Source organism: Lactuca sativa, chromosome 2 (genome assembly GCF_002870075.4).
Source record: "Lactuca sativa cultivar Salinas chromosome 2, Lsat_Salinas_v11, whole genome shotgun sequence".
NCBI lineage: Eukaryota > Viridiplantae > Streptophyta > Magnoliopsida > Asterales > Asteraceae > Lactuca > Lactuca sativa.
The window spans coordinates 199,645,997-199,664,146 of record NC_056624.2 but is presented as its reverse complement, the minus strand read 5'-3'; the positions used below and the strand labels follow the sequence as shown (position 1 = coordinate 199,664,146).

The following is an 18,150-nucleotide window of genomic DNA, read 5'->3' as shown; positions in this document are numbered from 1 at the left end:
AGGTCTGCGGAGGGTCCTCCGCGGAATGCATGTCTATAGTTGGATTTTTTTTTTTGTGTCTAAATTTTTAAATTTCCCTCCTTTTTTTGTCTATAGCCGGTATTTTCTCACAAATTAATCTTTTGAGGCACTTTCAAAAATTTCAAGGACGACAACCAACAATAAGAATCACATTTTGGGCAAGCTGTGAGTGTCGGAAAAAAAAAGTGGACCAAAACTGTGCGTTTATGTAAACCACAGGGACCAAATTCAAACTGTTACTCTGTTTTCTTTGTGTTTTCTACCCTTCATCTTCGTTTTCTTTTAAAATCCAATCAAACAAGAATTAGGGCTTTAAATATTTTGGAGGCTTTCTTGCTTCAAATAGAATTTCATTGTTGATTTGGATTTCAAGAGCGACACTGAATGATGAGGGGTTTGCAGAGATTGGTAGCAGGACATCGAGCCCATATTGGCCGAAGATTGGAACCCTACATTGATAACGCTGCTGCACGGCATACCTCTCGCCGTCTATTTATGGTTTCTTCTTCGAACAATGTTTCTTCTCGTGTTACATCGTCGATTTCTAGACCTTTTGTTCTCCCCGCGCATGCCTCATCTGGATTAGGCAATTTTGTAGGTTAGTTGGTTCGAATTTACAACTATAATGAACTACATGTCAATGACATCTCTTATCTGTTAATGTTTAAACTGATTCGTTTGATCTTATTTTCTCCGCCGAGGTTTCGTTTAGATTATTTTTTATGATCTAATTCTTTTTGTTGTTTGGTAAATATGAGAAACCTAGGTTAGACTTGAAAAATGAAGTTCAATGCAGCTGCCCTACCCCAAAATAATTGAGGTTTTTCTCAGGAAGTAAAAGATTAAGGAGATTTCTTTTATCACTGGTGTTGTAAAATGTAAATTACTTCACTGATAAATAACTTGTCCAAGCAAAGGAAATAGTTTTCTTCAGTGATATCTTTTAGTTTTTGAATACTGTTTGTTTTTCAATCATGGTAATGCCTATAACTAGAATAAGCATTATATGATCCTTAACCCTCACCAGTGAATGTACCATTCATTTAAGAATCACTTTACATGGGATAATCATTTACACAAATTCCATTTGGAAATCTGAGCCAACATTGTGATTTTTCCCAATTCATTCTTATCATTTCATTACTTCGGTCCCTAACCCCTTCTAAATCGCTTACACTTGCAATATAGTGCTTAAACACTGTTAATATCACATTAATAAAGTTAGCTTATTCGTTTAACTATCATTTTTCCACTCATAATTAGAGTTGCAGTAAGATCTGTTCATGAGTTTAATATTTGTATCATCTACTCGAAGATAAGCCTTTTCTAAGAACCCAAAAGCATGAATCTCAAAGGTACATTCATAATATGTAGAATTTATACTTGGTTGCAACATTACGGAAACCCTGGTTAGGTTGTTCAACCACTAATCCATCCTATCCCATATAACACATTCCAGCAACATATATCCATTTTTAGATACCAAGCATGGATATATCCAAAGATACCAAGCATTTATTTAATTTGTGACTGTGATAACTGCTTAGATACCAAACATGGATATGTCTAAACTCTAAAGAGTTGGTATGTTCCCTACATAAACAATAGTGTAGATACCTTTCGTTTCTTATATAGTTAACATAATTGCGAAAGCTACATACACATCCTTAATCTTTGATGCATCCATTAATTTCGATTGTTCATCAAGAGTTTGAGCAAGAAAAAACTTTTAAAAAAAGAGAAATGTATTTGTTACAAGATAAGTTAATAATATACTCGCTTGAGGTTTCTTTCAAAATTATTTGCTATGGAATCTGTATTATGCAATGCAGTGATATTTTGGTTTTGGTATGTTAAATATATATGCATTTCTAGTCTTTCAAATGGGTGTGTTGTGACATTAATTTGGACAGGGCAGAAGAGGAGCATGTTTATTCAAACACAATCTACTCCTAATCCTTTATCATTGATGTTTTATCCTGGGAAGCCAGTCATGGAAGTTGGAAGTGCAGACTTCCCAAATGCCCGCACGGCTATGAATTCACCACTGGCAAAGGCCCTCTATGGAATTGATGGTCAGCTTTTCTTTTCTTCTCTTCTCTTCTCTTATGCTATGTTGTTGCTTATTGATCTTGGGTGGTGATTATCTAATATGGTTGAACTAAGTACATGTTCTTATATTATATGTTGGTGCAGGGATTACTCGTGTTTTCTTTGGTTCAGATTTTGTGACTGTAACCAAGTCAGAAGATGCCACCTGGGATTTTCTAAAACCCGAAATATTTGCAGCAATTATGGACTTCTATTCATCTGGGAACCCACTGTTTCTGGACTCAGCTACTGCAGCTTCTATGGATACAGCTATTCATGAAGTATGTTAAACTTCCTCTCTTTTCCAATCTTACATGATTACATCCAGTTATTCTAACAAACATTAGGAATAGTATTAGTAATAATCACCTTAGTATATGATAGAGAATGTGATAAAGAATGGGTCTTATATAAAACAGGGGGAAAATTGGAGGGACCAAATTGAAATATTTATTATTTTTTGTTTTGCACCCGATCTGAAATCATCCCTAGGCTAGTATAAATAACTATAATATTCGCACTATTGAATTATTCAGTCTTTTGCATTTTGAGTCTACGATGTTAGCTTGGGCAGGGGGTTGTCTCTTTGGAGAGCCTCGCTGATTAGGGCAGGAAGGATAACCATTTAGGTTTCCTTTTATGATTATCATATTGTATCTGCATCTTCACTTTAAGCTTCTTTTCCCCCTTTAACCTCTCTCTTGATTATCTTGTTTATTTCCTGGTTATTGTTCCTATCATTATGACTTGAAGCTAAGTGGATTCCCATGAGGAGAAAACGAGTATCTGTTAGTTATTAACCTCGTCCAACTATAATAAATCCGTAAACATTTAGATTTCAAGTTCCATTCCTGCTTGAGAAATGGCATTGTTTGATGCAAAACTATATGTTATGAAGTTTAAGATTTCAAGTTATTAACCTCATTAACACAACTTATAAAAAAATGATCAGTTTATCTTAGCACCAAGAATACCACCCTCAGATTTGATGGAAGATTCAATAACATATTTCAAGAGGTTTACGAAAATAACTAGATATGGTATGAACATCATCTTGTTGATGTCATGGTTGCCTATGCTCTCAAGAGTGATGGAAGGTATGTATGGGCATGCAAAAAGGGAGTAACCTATGGTACCCTGACACGTCATTACAAGGTGTGCACAAAAAGGGAGGGGAAACCGGCACAATCAGCATAGCCTCGATCTTTGTATGGACTTGAGGCAAAATTGGATAACAGTTCTAAGCTTCTTGATTTCAATGAAAAACTTGAGGCAACATGCATTGGCATTGTTGAATCTGCAATCTGGGAAGATGACAAAGGATCTTGGAACTCTCATGATTTGGATTGTTTTACAAACTCTAGGCTTGAGGACAAGCCTCTATTTTAAGACGATGGTATTGATAGAGAATGTGATGAATGGGTCGTATATAAAACAAGGGGAAAAATGGAGGGACCCAAATGAAATATTTATTATTATTATTATGTTATGAACTGGACTTACAAGAACAGATTTAATAACATAAACAACGACCAACAGCTTCAAATATTGATTCATAACCTTAAATATAACCAAAAGATTACAAGAACAATTGATAGGATAGCTGATTCGAGATAGCTACTCTCCCAAGGAATACATTCCAGATTTCACAAAAAGATTGATACCTCACTGACTCACTCCCTGCCCACTACCCTCTTCTTATACTATCTGACAAAACAGCTAAATACTATAAAATGCCCCTCCTACTAATAAGATACCCTTTAATTAGATGAGTTCCCATATTACCCCTAACTTACTTATTTGCCTAATATCAGAGGTATAACATATTATTATTTGTTTTGCGCCTAATCTAAAATCATCCTAGGCTAGTATAAATAACTATAGTCTTACGATTATCGAATCATTCGGTCTTTTGCATTTTGAGTCAATCTTTTGCAAGTTTACGGCGTTAGCTTGGACAGGTGGTTGTCTCTTTGGAAAGCATCTCTGACACAGGAAAGATACCCATATTTGGGTTTCCTTCTCTGATGATCATGTATCTTCACTTTACTCCAATTCAAGCTTTTTTCCCCTTTTAACCCTCTTTTGATTATATTGTTCGTTTTATGTTTTTTTTTTCCCATCAATATGTTTGTTTTATTGTGTCATTGTAAAGTGTCCTCACATGCATCATTAATCAGAGTTAAGAGTACATACGAAAGTTTTATGGAAAATCTATTTTTTTTTTGTAAGTCCTTATTGATGTTAAATTGTATATTCTCTAGGTTTTTGTGTTGCTAGACATACATTTGGTCTTATTCTTATAGTCCTTTTGAGATGTATGATGACATTAATTTTCAAAGAGGCACATATTGGTGTTTAACTATTGAATCCAGATAGTCTATATACTAGGGTCCTAAGGGTTTATTTATTTATTTTGAGTTTACTGTTTGAGGGAGCATAGATGCCTGTTTCCAGCTATGCTAATTTTTCCAGATCTACGTGACTCTGATAGCTTTAAATTTGGTATCCTAATACTTTTCATATCTTTTTCTCATCCATGTTGCCAACAACCATATAGATATAAATGATTATATTGCATCCATCTGAAATGAAATGTATATCTGTTTTGGTATCAGGATGACTCAGAAATTGTTGCAATGATTAAAGAACTTTTGGAAACTCGTATACGACCTGCTGTACAGGACGATGGTGGGGATATCGAATACATAGGATTTGATCCGTGCGTATCACTGACTAGTTCATTATTTATTTACTTATTTATATTTTAACCTAATCTTCTTATCTAAATTAATTATCAGAGAGACGGGAGTTGTGAAGCTAAAAATGCAAGGAGCATGTAGTGGGTGCCCTAGCTCATCTGTCACCCTCAAATCAGGCATTGAAAATATGCTCATGCATTATGTACCAGAGGTAACAATTATCCATTTCTGCTCTTCATTTGTTGTTGTTGTTGACTTTCCTGACTTTGCTGCTTGCTTTTCCAATTCCAGGTTAAATCTGTTGAGCAAGAACTTGATCAAGAAGAAGATAATAATGGAGAATTAACAGGCCAGCTGGAGTGAGGTTCAGGCAACCAACTGACAACTGTATTTATTTCTTTGTTCTAGAAAGAAAGAAAGAAAAAGGAAACAAAAAACTACAACAATGAAGAATCACAAATAAATTGTTAGCAAGTATGTTAATCACGCTCCTTGGTTTTTGATTTGTTACAATATAATCATTGCATGTATATGAGTAAGTTCCAACCACATTTAAATTTTTCATAGCCTTTGGGACTATGAAGTTGTTCTCTTGTTTATCCATGAATAGACTGTTCAACCCACATGACAAAAGTGCGTTAAGGTCCATCCCATTTGCTTTGTTAGTTATGACATGATCACTTTTTTGAAAGAAATGCAATTGCTTAAGACAAACACAGGGTGGGTTAGTTTTATGTTGGTGTGATAATAGTTTTCTATCACATGATGGTAGCAATAAATAACTATGTGCTATAATGTGATAATGTCATTCAAAACACATGACTTTTTTAAAACAAGTTGATCATAAGTTCATAAACCTATCGTAAATAAATAACATGGATTGAGATTTCATAACCGTAGACTATGTGGGCCATGATACTTGATCATAACATCATTAGTTGTCGGCTTTGGTTATATAAATTTGGCGGTTTGCTGATCCATGATATTAACTTATGTAGTTATCAAAAACTTAAAATTTGCTATTCATGCCTTGGTAAAGACGTCATTTTGTTTTTGTAATGTAAAATAGGCTCTTTTGATTTAATCGATGAAAACCCTTGAAACTATCAAATAAAATCACCTACCAAAACAAATTGATACTTCGAAAATGGAAGGACTCCACCCAAACTTGGCCAATTTCATCTGGGTGTTGTTTGTTTTTTAAAAAACCACTTCTGATCATTTATTCTTGTGCTGCGCAGCACATGCGCAATACTTGGCAATTGTTTGTTTTTCAAAAGACTTCTGATTGTGCTGTGTGGCGCAATGCTTGACCCTCTGCTTCAAACCGCTTTACACCTTATATTAACTTATTGCAGCACTTGGCTTTTCGTAGCTGTTTGTTTTTCAGAAGACTTCTGATTTAAAAACTGCTATGCATGTGCTGTGTGGCGTTGTACTTGACCCTCTGTTTCAAAGCTCTTCACACTTTACATTAACTTATTGCAGCAGTCTTCAGAGGTTAAAAAACAAACATAATTTTTATTACATACTGCAGCCGTTTGGTCCCCTTCTTCTGCTACAGAGGGTAGCAGGCGGTCCGCATACTTTAGACATTTTCGCTTTGAAAAAACAAACAACACCTTAGTTAGGCATATGGAAAAAGTTGTATGGAGAATGATCGAATTTGGTCATGGTTAGTGCTAATGCTAAACTTCCGAAATATGTCATAAAGGCACTTCACTTTAATGAATACTTCACAAAGTCGTTTTATGTTTGAAAAAAGAGATCCTATGCGCAATGTGTTTTTCGTGAACTGCAAAATCAATTTATATTAGTACTCGAACATGCAATTGTTTTGAAACAGATACATTCTATTTTGGATAACTCAATTTCATGGTTTAAAAATTAGATGAAAACATCCATAAAAACTATTTGTTACTAATTGTTTTGAATATATATTAAGTAATCAAGAAAACTAACTATTATCATTCAATCATTTAAACTTAAGAACAAAAACATAATGACTTAGAAATTCATATGAAAATTGCATTCAAAGATGAGAAACTAAAAGTAAGTGTTCATAGATTACTCCAATGTTTTTAGCGACTGGTGGCTACGATATAAAAGTGAAATTAATATAAACAAACATCCACAAATCAAGCACTTCAAAAGCTTCATGAACCTAAAAAAATTCGCCTCGTAAGAAGGTCTCCGCTCTCCACTAGTATGCTTGTCAATAAGAAAGATACCCACCTTACACCCCAAAATAGGTGTAATGTTGACTCGGGCTGCATGAGATGGCCTTGTAGCCTTTGACTTACATGCATACGTCCTTTTTTGCCTTGATCTCCTTGTCTCCTTTGTCTTCTTTGTCGAGCTTCCACAAAACCCAAAATTTAACTCTAAAACTCCTCCCAAAATGGGCCAAGCACCTTAGCCCAAATAAATTGTCGAGCTTCCACAAAACCCAAAATCAAGCACCTTAGCCCAAATAAAAACCCAAGTCTTCATCTTCTTTCATCCTTTATCATCATCATTTCCAAGCCTAAACAAATTGTTGCCAAGCCTTCAAAATTCCTTTAATCTCCTGATTGTCTTCGGTTCCGCTCAAGTTTTCTAAATATATAAAATTATACACAAAAACTCAAAATAATAATAAAAAAAAAATACTCAACATAAATCTCCATCCGTCCCATATTAATAGTCCATGTTTCATTTTTGGTTTGTCCCAAAATAATTGTCTACTTCTAAAAATATTATCCCTTTTACCAAAATACCCTTCATTATTAGTTAACCTACCATGTAATTAAATGCAACAAAAGGGTATAATTTGTTGGATGAATTAGGGTTTATGTTGGCGATTGGATACCACTTGGATTGTGTGAACCCTTTCCGAACTGATATTTCTAACTTATGTCTAGGTTGCAAGGAATTCAGCTTAGAATAATTCAAGAGGACTACCAATCTAGGCATAGAAATCGTAAGCCAAATTGCTAGAAGGATTCTATGTTCATTTGAAGAAAAAGAGAGCTAATGATTTTCGTGTGTTTCTTCTCAAAGAGAAGGGTCGTTTATATAATAAACGAGATTAGGGTTTGCCTTTTAGGGTTAGCCGTCATGGGTTGCTTTGGAAGTAAGTAAGGGAAATCCAAAATTTAATGAGGATTTAGGGTTTCCAAAACTAACGAAATTCGTTAGCTTTACCATAATCATCCTCAAGAATTCGATTTTCCCACTATGTTCTCATACATAAAATTCAGAGATTTTTTGGGGCGTTGCCCTAAACCCCACCCGCTGACCTGGCAGCGGGACCCTAACAAGGGGCTCTGCTCCTAGACCCCTCCAAAGGGGCGCTACCCCTTTGGAAACCTCAGACCCAGGGGCGCTGCCCCCAGACCCCCGATTTGTTGTCGAACCGGGTTCTAATTCGATCTTATACATACGTGCACTCCGTACACACCCCGTACATATATTAGAGTACAAATTATGAAACCCTTAGCTCACAGGTTAGTTCCAATTACATAAAATGACATGGTGGCACTAAAATCACCAACATAATTGTCATTTCATTTAATAAAGTGTGTGGTAGTTAATGTTTCCTTAATCTGTGTATTTTTTATCTGTGGACAATAATTTGGGACGAAGGAGTAATAAAATAAATAAAAAGAAAATATACATGATGATTTAAATCAAAAATAAAAATAAGTTAAATAAACTGTAAAAAATTTAAATAAAATACAATTATCACCAACCCAAAAATTTCATCAATAATCGCTACATTAGCAAAAAAGTCATCGTTAAAAAGATGAAATCGATTTGTATCCCGAAGAACAATTCCCTTTTCAATAATCTTGGAAATAAGCTTAACAACAATATGACAATCTTCACAAACATGTAAATTCTAGTAATACGTATAGACAAAAAAGCTTTGGTATTAATAATCACAAGCACAATAGCTAGCTTCTAAGTATGAACAACAATATGATTTCCTTTATCTTTATCCTTTATATCATGAAGTGCATAATCCATCTCAAGCATATTCCCAAAATCTCTCATCTTCCCCACAAGTACTTCCAACTATTGATAAATTTGTATTGATTATGGATGAGATTGATCTCCATGAAGAAAGGAATGACTTGATTATTAATCTCCAGATTACAATAGCTAACTTCTAAGTATGAAAAACAATATGATTTCCTTTATCTTCATCCTCTATATCATGAAGTGCATAATCCATCTCAAGCATATTTCTGAAATCTGTCATCTTCCCCACAAGTACTTCCAACTCTTGCTAATTTTTTTTAGATTATGGATGAGACTGATCTCCATCAAGAAAGGAACGACTTGATTATTAATCTCAAGATTATTAACACCAAGATCTTTCTTGACTCCGTGGAATGTCATGATTGAACGAATAATTGTGTGTAACATCCTGAAATATCAAGAGTAGAGTTGAAGGGCTAAAAGAGTAAATTGGGAAAGAGTGACTCGGCGAGTCCATGGATGGACTCGGCGAGTGGAGTCGCGATTGGGTCGCGTGCTAAGTAGCCGACTCGGCGAGTCAGTGAGGAGGACTCGGCGAGTAGGCGCTGAGTGGAGAAAACCCTAATTCTCGGGGTTGAGCCCTATATAAAGAACATTATGTCTCCTTTTCAGCCTCCTTATCACCCCTTGAGTCCCAGAAACCCTAATTTCGAGGAGAAACACCATGGTTGAGCAAATTGGAGCTTGGAGAGGTGATTGTTGAAGAGATCCTAGAAAAGAAGAGGCTTGGAGCAAGGGGCTTTGCTTGGAATTGAGTTTCATTGCAGTTGGGGCGTCCTCTTGGAGGTAATATCTCGTTTTTGAGCTGCTATTTCTTTAATGCATCGTTTTGGGGGTGTTAGAGACCATATCCTTGGATGTATTGGAGTCTAGAGGTTAGATCTGAGGTTGCTACCTCAGATCTGGAAGGGAGAAGGATCAGAGAGCATGAAAGTCCCTGTTTGTGAGTGATTGATGGAGCTATTTTGTCCCAAACCCAAACCCTAGAGTGAAAATGCATAGATCTCTTTGGATTCACGTAAAGTTTGCCACTTTACGTGATGGATGGGTTGTAGGAGGCTAGATCTATGTTTTGGATCAATTGCATGGCCTGGAGTGCTTCTGTATGGATTCAGACCGGTGGTACTCGGCGAGTCATATGGGTGGACTCGACGAGTTGCTTGAAGATGAGCTGGAACTCGGCGAGTTGTATGAACAACTCGGCGAGTAGGTTGAAGATAGCCTTAAACTCGGCGAGTCTGTTGTTGGACTTGGCGAGTCTTGTCGAAGAGTCCCAATATCTTCTGGTCGAGTTGAGAATCGGCGAGTCAAGGGATGACTCGGTGAGTTGTGTGCGAGTGGACTTAGAGTTGTTGGACTCGGCGAGTCTCGGGGTGACTCGGCGAGTTAGGTCGCAGATTAAGTGAAGTTCTGATTATGGGAACTCGGCGAGTCATAGAGTTGACTCGGCGAGTAGGGTCAGTCAGGGGTTGACTTTGACTGAGGACTTGATCTTGACCAAGGGTTGACCGTTGACTTTTAGGGTTTGGTCAGCGATGTGGCCTTTGGGCCAAGAGAGGGGTAAAATAGTCTTTTACCCTTAAGAGGGTGCCATGAGAGGATTGATTCTAGTCTCGAGAGTTATATTCATGAGAGTATTTGCCTTACGTGTTAGGCGGTGGCGAGTTCGAGATTTAAGGGGATATCTGCTTTCTGCTTTCCAGGTGAGTCTCCTCACTATACTTTACCTTGAGTAGGTAACCAGAGTTATGTGACAAAGTATTTGTATGCTATGTATGTTATGTGTTGTACTGCATTATTTCTATGTGATTTATGCTGTGCATGTTTGCAAAGTTGGAACCGAAGGGCTCCTAGAGTTAGAACCGGAAGGTTCACAGAGTTAGAACCTGAGGGTTCACAGAGTTTGGGTGCACGGACCCATAGAGTTATAGCCTCGAGTGGCTTATATGTGTTATGTGTGCGGTATTTTGGGGAACTCACTAAGTTTCGTGCTTACAGTGTTTTGTGTGATGTTTTGCAGGTTTCTTTCAGTATCACGGGACAGCACCGGCTTGATTGTACACACCAGAGAAAGAGTCATGTTTTGGAGGATCTTGGTTTTCTATACAAGCGAAAATGGAGTTATGTTTTGTAAATAAGATTTTTAAACAAGTGTTTCTAAGAATTAAAACGTTTATTTTAAATGAAAATTTTGTTTGAAATTTGCGGTGTTACATTGTGACATCTTAAATCCACCTATTTTTACGTGTATATTTGACGACAAAACATAATACCCTGCTTGTTGCACATGTTGTGCAGGGACAGTTCAAAGAGACGATATGTTGCTACAAGATCGATTTCCATGTTGGAATGAACTTTACAAGCATTTAACAAAACACATTGTTTTCATTTTTTATATAAAATCAAAAGCTTTGTTGATTTTACTTATCTTCCTAGCTAATTGATCATGTACGCCAAGTCTTCTAGTCTTGGAATGATGTTATATTCTTCGTTCATCAATTTGAAGAAATGTTTTCCCTAGTTTAGCAATCCAACATGGCTGCAGTGAAACATCCCAAAAATTTCATAAAATTTAAACTTTTCAAAACAACCCTTTTTCTAAAGAAGTATTTACAAAAACCGTTGTTCCCAAAACATTATTTAAAATCAACATCTCTTTCAACATAGTTTCCAAGACGTTCACATTATTAGAGTTTCCCAAAAATCATAAGTCCAAAACGCGAGGATGTGTACGGTCACATCTTCACCTTGCCACGATCTACTGAAACACCTGAAACCATAAACCAAAACTGTAATCACGAAGCTTAGCGAGTTCCCCCCAAAGTACCAACACCCAAACATATAACATATATAAATAACAACATGAATACAGAGCATTTAGTATGTCTGGACCACCTCCCCGGGCCTATAGCATGTCTGGACTGCTCACAGAACCTTCAGCATGTCTGGACTGCCATACATCTTCATGAACATTCTTCCATGCCATACAACCTATGAGCATCAACAACATACATGATGGAGCACCTTGTGCCATAGTGGAGTATTATGATGTACAAGTTGCGCATCATGAACACTAATGACCCAACATCCATCATGGTGGCACAACATGTTGTAATCCTTGAGCAATACCAACTTCTGAGCATCCTTGAACGATCTTGAGCATCATAGATGACTTCATAACATACTTGGCTCATTAGGAATACCATGGCTCATTAAGGAACCAAAATAACCCATCTTGCACCATGATGGCGCAACATGTGCAAGGTTTGTGCAACAGGCTTCAAGTGTGGTGCAAGAACTTCTAGGTTGGAGCAACATCACCACCTTGGCACAACAAGAACATGCTTGACACAACAATATACTCTAGGGAGTAAGAGGGATACCTCATAGCGCAAGAAGGATACCTCATGGCGCAAGAGGGAGCAACATGGCGCAAGAAGGAATGCTTATGGCGCAACAACATCCTTCTTGGCCCATACCTTTATTAGATAGCGCAACAAGGTCCCATTGTTGCTCCATATCACTCACAAGTGCTCCAAACCTCTTCCATGTGCTCCAAATCCCCCTTTATATGATCCGTTCCTTTGACACTTGATCTGTTCTTTTGTCAGACGATTCATTCCCTTCTTAGATGATCCATTCCTTTGTCACATGCTATGTGAACCCCAATTGCTCTATTGTGATCTAAATGCTTCGTGTTGGACAAGACTCATACCCCAACAGTTAAGTGGTCAACATTGAAAAAATTAAAAAACTTGATAACTAAACTAAAACAAAAAATAACGTAGTTTAAATTCAAATTTTTGTAAAAACATAATAATCTTTTTGCAATTTACCACCGAAAGAAATAGAGAGTTAAGTTTTGTAAAATAGAACGATTGAGTTGGGATAAAAATGTTAGTTTAGTTGGTATATACCTATTTATACGGGGTAAAACAATTAAACCAATGTCTGAATTATTTATAGCGACTAGAATTTTAAAAATGGGATGGAAAGACTAAAGAGTGTGACAGGTTCTTACTATGGAAGTGGAAAAAATGTGGTGAAATGAGGAGAGGTTAGTGTTCGCGACATCTTGCTGCGGTCCAAATAAGCATAGACACCGATAATCTAATAGTATATTCATTAATTAATTAATAAATATAATAACTAAATAAGATATATCTCCAATAATAAAAAGAATAGTTGTTAAAATATTAATTGATCACAAAAAATACCATTAAACATGCTCTTAGATACGACAATTATATATAGTCATTTGGTAGTCAATTACAAAATTCTTCTTATTGTTCTTTCTAATAATATTAAATATATTTTCATGCAAATACAATAAAATAAACAATTTATTGTATTATTATATGCATACTACCAGGTATGTATTTGGAAATTGGAATTGACAATTGAAAGTCAAGAAAGGCTCCCTACTTTTGAGGAATTCATAACCCTACCCCACCACACAAGACATCTCTTGGAATCTTCCTATAACCACGTATCCCAACACCACCACCACCGTTTATTCCTTGTTTCCTTTCCTTTTTAGACATTTTCACAAACACCTTAACTTCACCTTTCTATATTTCCTCCCCCATCCCCATAAATCGATCATCTTCTCATCTCCTTCCGGATTGCAACTTCTCGTACGTCATTCATTCTGGTGGGTTTCTCCAATCATATCTGATATGTGGTTTTGTTTTTCGTTTTGGATTTGATTTTCAGTTTTGTTTACCATAGGTTTTAATAATCTGGTGTGACCGAGCGATTGATTTGAAACTAAATCGATCGCTCACGGTATCTTCTCGGTGCGGTTTTGGCCCAAGACCTTGATCGGAAAAAATGGCTGAGGAACAGAATTGGCAAGAAGCAAGCAATCACACACCGTGTGCGAATAACTGCGGGTTCCTTGGGAGCCCCACAACGTTCAACTTCTGTTCCAAGTGCTACGAAGATCATTGCCTAAAGGACCAAAATATGTCACAGGCCAAGCTCGCCGTCGAGAAGAGCCTTTCTCAGCAACCAGAAACATCTTTTTCTTCCATATCCTCCCCAGCTACAGCACCTTCTTCCGATCCATTGGTAGTCGTGAAGACGGTGCCTGAAGTGGCTGTAAAATCACAGCCGCGGAACAGGTGCGCGAAATGCAATCGGCGCGTGGGTCTGACGGGGTTCACCTGCCGGTGTGGAATCACGTGCTGCGGGACCCACAGGTACCCGGAGCAGCATGGATGCACCTTCGATTACAAGACCATGGGGAGGGAAGCCATCGCCAAGGCGAATCCGGTGATCAAGGCTGCAAAACTGCAGAAGATTTGAGACGATATCGGCCGTTAAACTATAACTAATTGTATGATCTGGGTACAGGGTGGGGGAATTATTTGGGAACAGGTCCGTTTGATTCGACTTTATTCGGGTCGGGTCTTATAATATATGAAAGTGTTATATATTTATTTGTATAGCGTTTCTTATTTTCCTTTCTTTACCGAAAATGAAGAAAATCAAAATTATGTATGTGTCTCAATATATATTGCAGTTAAAGTCGTGAACGAGTAATGAGTAAATGACAATGTTGTAAAAGTCGATAGACAGATATTGAGTTGGTTGATTAATGACTAGAGGTTAGGCGGTCTACTTGGGAATTAGTGGACTCATGAATCTGACCGATTAATAGAGATTTAGAGGAGCCAAAACTAAGTTAGGGGCTGTTTGATAGTTGCTGACTGAGTAAGATCTGAGTCAGAGCCTGATTGGGTTTGAAGTCTGACTGAATCTACATATAACTGAAACCATATCGTTTGATTATGCGACTGACTGGCTGTACTGATTGTTGAAAATGACAATTTTACCCTTCTGTTCTACTTTTATTAGTGGCATGACAAAAGGACCCAAAAAAGTACATTGCCATTTAGTGTAGGTTTTAAAAGAAATTAACCAACAACCTAAAATACATTGCTATGTAATGTTTGTATGAAAAAGAAAAAAAGTACATTGCATTTTTAAGAGCTTTTTTCATCAATTTCTTTGAAATAACCTAGATAATAAAATATACAAATATCATACAAAATCTAAATTAAACATAATAATTACAATTTACAAAGTCTATAAACAACAAGGATCGTAAAGATGAAAGACCAGATTGAAGCAATCAAGCACTTCCAATCCAACACAAGCATCAACTGGAGTCATCATTCCTGCAATTGAAAATAAATTGATTTTGTGTGAAAAAAATATAGCAATCGTAGTTTCAAAATTGATAGAATCAGAAGAAAAAAACAAGCAATGGATTGAAGCATGCATCTGATTTTACAAAAAAATATCTAATTTCAGTAAACATACATTCAATTTCAGAAAAAAGAAAAAGAAATCAAAGGTCTATAAAATTACCAGCGATGGGGCTGCTTGCTGCAGCAAAGATGGTGGTCGGCGGGAGGGTTGGAGGTAGAAGAAGTCATCGTTGGAGAATGAGAAGGGGTGGGCGACGTTTGAGGAAGAATCGATGGAGCTGCATCTTGCGTTCATCCATCAATTTGGCGATAAGGAAGAAAGATGTGAAGACCGGACGTGTTTTGGGATAAGGGCAAACGAAGGAAATCAAGAAAAAGACCGAGTCAACTTTTTTTTTTTTTTTTTAATGGACCGAGTCAGGAGATGGGTCAATAGCTTCTTACCGGGCTAGAGAAAATTACCTTGTATCAAACAAGCTGACCGGACCGAGTCAGCCAAAAAGTGCTGACCGGACCCAGTCAACAAGTTATCAAACAGGCCCTTAGAGACTTATGAGTGTGCTATTATAGTATGATTGATTATGAATATGATCGAGTCAGACTCAACTTCTTACTAGATCTAATAAGAGACATATCAAACAACCTTTTTAGTCCGCAACTAATTGAGGATCATAAATTGTAAATCATTAAATTTAAAATAAACAAATATAACTAATATCATAACAAAATAGGTAAATAAAATTAATATCATAACAAAATAAGTTCATATGACTAATACAATATTAATACTTTTTTTTTTTTTTTTTTTTTTTTTTTTTTGAGATAGAGTTTTTTCAAGATGTTAAAAATTCATCGGTTTCGTCAACTTCACTAAATATCTAGGCATGGGTTAACCGCAAAGTGTCACCTAATTAGCCGTGTACCTCATACAAATTGATCGGAAATTAGTTAGAATTTTTACAACATTGGTAAACTCATTATATATATATATATATATATATATATATATATATATATATATATATATATATATATATACTAGGTTATAACTCGTGGACACCACGGAGAGAAAGAAAAACACTAAAACTAAATAATAAATGTGATCGTTAAACAATGATCAAAATAAATTTATTAATTTATCACCTTTACCCTTGAACATACAATGTTAAAACAACTTGTATTTAGATGAAGACACGAGCAAAATTGTATTTCTCAAACATAGTCTCCACTTAAAATCAAAGTTAATCGACAATTAAGTTTGCATATTTCATTTGAAACTGTAACTTGAAAATCATTTTTAGGAGTATATTGTTGCACATACCATCTCAACCCTGTTGTTTACAGGATTCGAAGATTATATACGTAATCTCTTAATTTTTTTCTTATTTCATAGTGAAGTGAAATGTGTACCAATAAATGAAATCATGTATGTTTTGTGTAAACGTTTAAGGATGTCAAAATTGGAATTCAATAGCTCAAAAGCATGCTAGGAATGGAGTAGTGAGTCAAAAATCTTCCAGTTTGTTTAAATTGCTTTGATATATTTTTTTTTGTAATATTTAAAATTTGTCATTTTTGTCTTTATGCTCAATTATTATGCTGTAAATAAGAAAAACTCCAAATCCAATTACGAAACCAAATCAAAGTCAAGATTTAGTGATTGTGTTGTATGTACAAAAAAACACCAATAATAAAAAAAAGTCACACAACAAATATAACTAGACACATAACATATATAGACAACTACACATATAATGAGAAAGTTACACAACTTAAATGAAAGTACATTGCTATGAAAACTAAGAAAAGTATTGATTGATTACACAAAATAACCATAGTTTACAAATACACAAACATTGTTTTTCAAAACGAAAAATAAAAATAAAAAAAGTATGATGCTATAATATGCTAATTAGACATTAACAAAAGTACATTGTTGTTTTTGCATTTAAAAGGGATGTATAAATAAATGAAAAAAATAGCATGATACTTTTGTAAAGTAAATTAATGGGGACAATTTCTGAAAAAAAAAAACTTAAACAAATGAAAGGACCAAATTGTCCTTTTTACCCTTTATTCTTTTTATTGCACCGGATCATTCATCCTTAGTTGATTTTAATAACACATATATTAAAAGGCATTATTTTATAATCAAGGTTAAAAGAACTACCATTATTTCTTTTAAATAGAAAAGGATTATTATGCCATTTTCTATTAATATTGTGCCTTTTCAAGAGAAAAAAGCGTGTCACGGTAGTGACTCCAAGAAATATTCAAAAAAGACCAATTTCCCCCCAAATACCCATTCTTAAATAAATTATGAATCCAAACAAAACATACTCAATGGAGGATGTTTCTCCAAATTATGAATCCACGTGTTTCATGATTATAGCACGTAGAAACCATTAGAAACACCAAATTTCATAAAATGTTTGAACCAAACAAACCATAATGTAAAAAAAAAAAGCAGAAAAAAAACTCATAATTGTACTTAAAAGTAAAAAATCAATTACTTTTCAACCTTGACCTTCAATCTGTTCTCCTGGTGATGCTGACGATAGCTTTGACCTTTTTGCCCTTTATTCTTTTTATTGAACCAGGTCATCTGTCAATCAAAAATCGATGACTAAACACAATATATGAGACAAAATGTCAAAATGGTCAATTTAAGTAAAAAAAAAACAGAAAAAATAAAAACTTAAACAAATGAATACAACCATAAAAAATAGCATTGTATTTGGATTGAATGGTTGAGGATTTGGTAAAAGCCATCAAAGGACCAAATTGCCCTTTTCCCGTTATTCTTTTTATAACACCATATCATCCACCCTTAAAGTAAAAAGAATGAAAAATCTAAAATTTCTGTTCTAAGAGTTTTACATAAGAAAAGTCTGATGCTATAATATGCTAATTAGACTTCAACAAAATAAGAATATTTGAGTAAAACACATCCTTGTTAAAAATAAACGAAATATAAAAAAAGATTCATACTTTCAGTGATGCGTAATTTCACCATCAATAAAAAAATAGATGACTAAATAGCATGGTACTTTTGTAAAGTTATTTAACTTGGACAGTTTCGTAAAAAAAAA

The 18,150-nt window shown here is 35.3% G+C and overlaps 2 protein-coding genes across 2 annotated transcripts; both read left to right on the top strand.

Moving 5' to 3' along the window:
* The first annotated feature begins 311 nt into the window (after positions 1 to 311).
* LOC111915030 (nifU-like protein 4, mitochondrial) lies at positions 312 to 5,437 on the top strand. The gene is made up of 6 exons (XM_023910733.3): positions 312 to 619; positions 1,935 to 2,096; positions 2,218 to 2,393; positions 4,731 to 4,834; positions 4,914 to 5,025; positions 5,106 to 5,437. The coding sequence occupies exons 1-6, from the start codon at positions 406 to 408 to the stop codon at positions 5,175 to 5,177; spliced, it is 840 nt and encodes a 279-aa protein (XP_023766501.1). The 5' UTR covers positions 312 to 405; the 3' UTR covers positions 5,178 to 5,437.
* Positions 5,438 to 13,341: 7,904 nt separating this feature from the next.
* Positions 13,342 to 14,395, top strand: LOC111915028 (zinc finger A20 and AN1 domain-containing stress-associated protein 6). Its single transcript, XM_023910732.2, has 2 exons — positions 13,342 to 13,494; positions 13,572 to 14,395. Exon 2 carries the CDS (start codon positions 13,674 to 13,676, stop codon positions 14,148 to 14,150), a length of 477 nt encoding a protein of 158 aa, XP_023766500.1. The 5' UTR covers positions 13,342 to 13,494; positions 13,572 to 13,673; the 3' UTR covers positions 14,151 to 14,395.
* Positions 14,396 to 18,150: the final 3,755 nt, after the last annotated feature.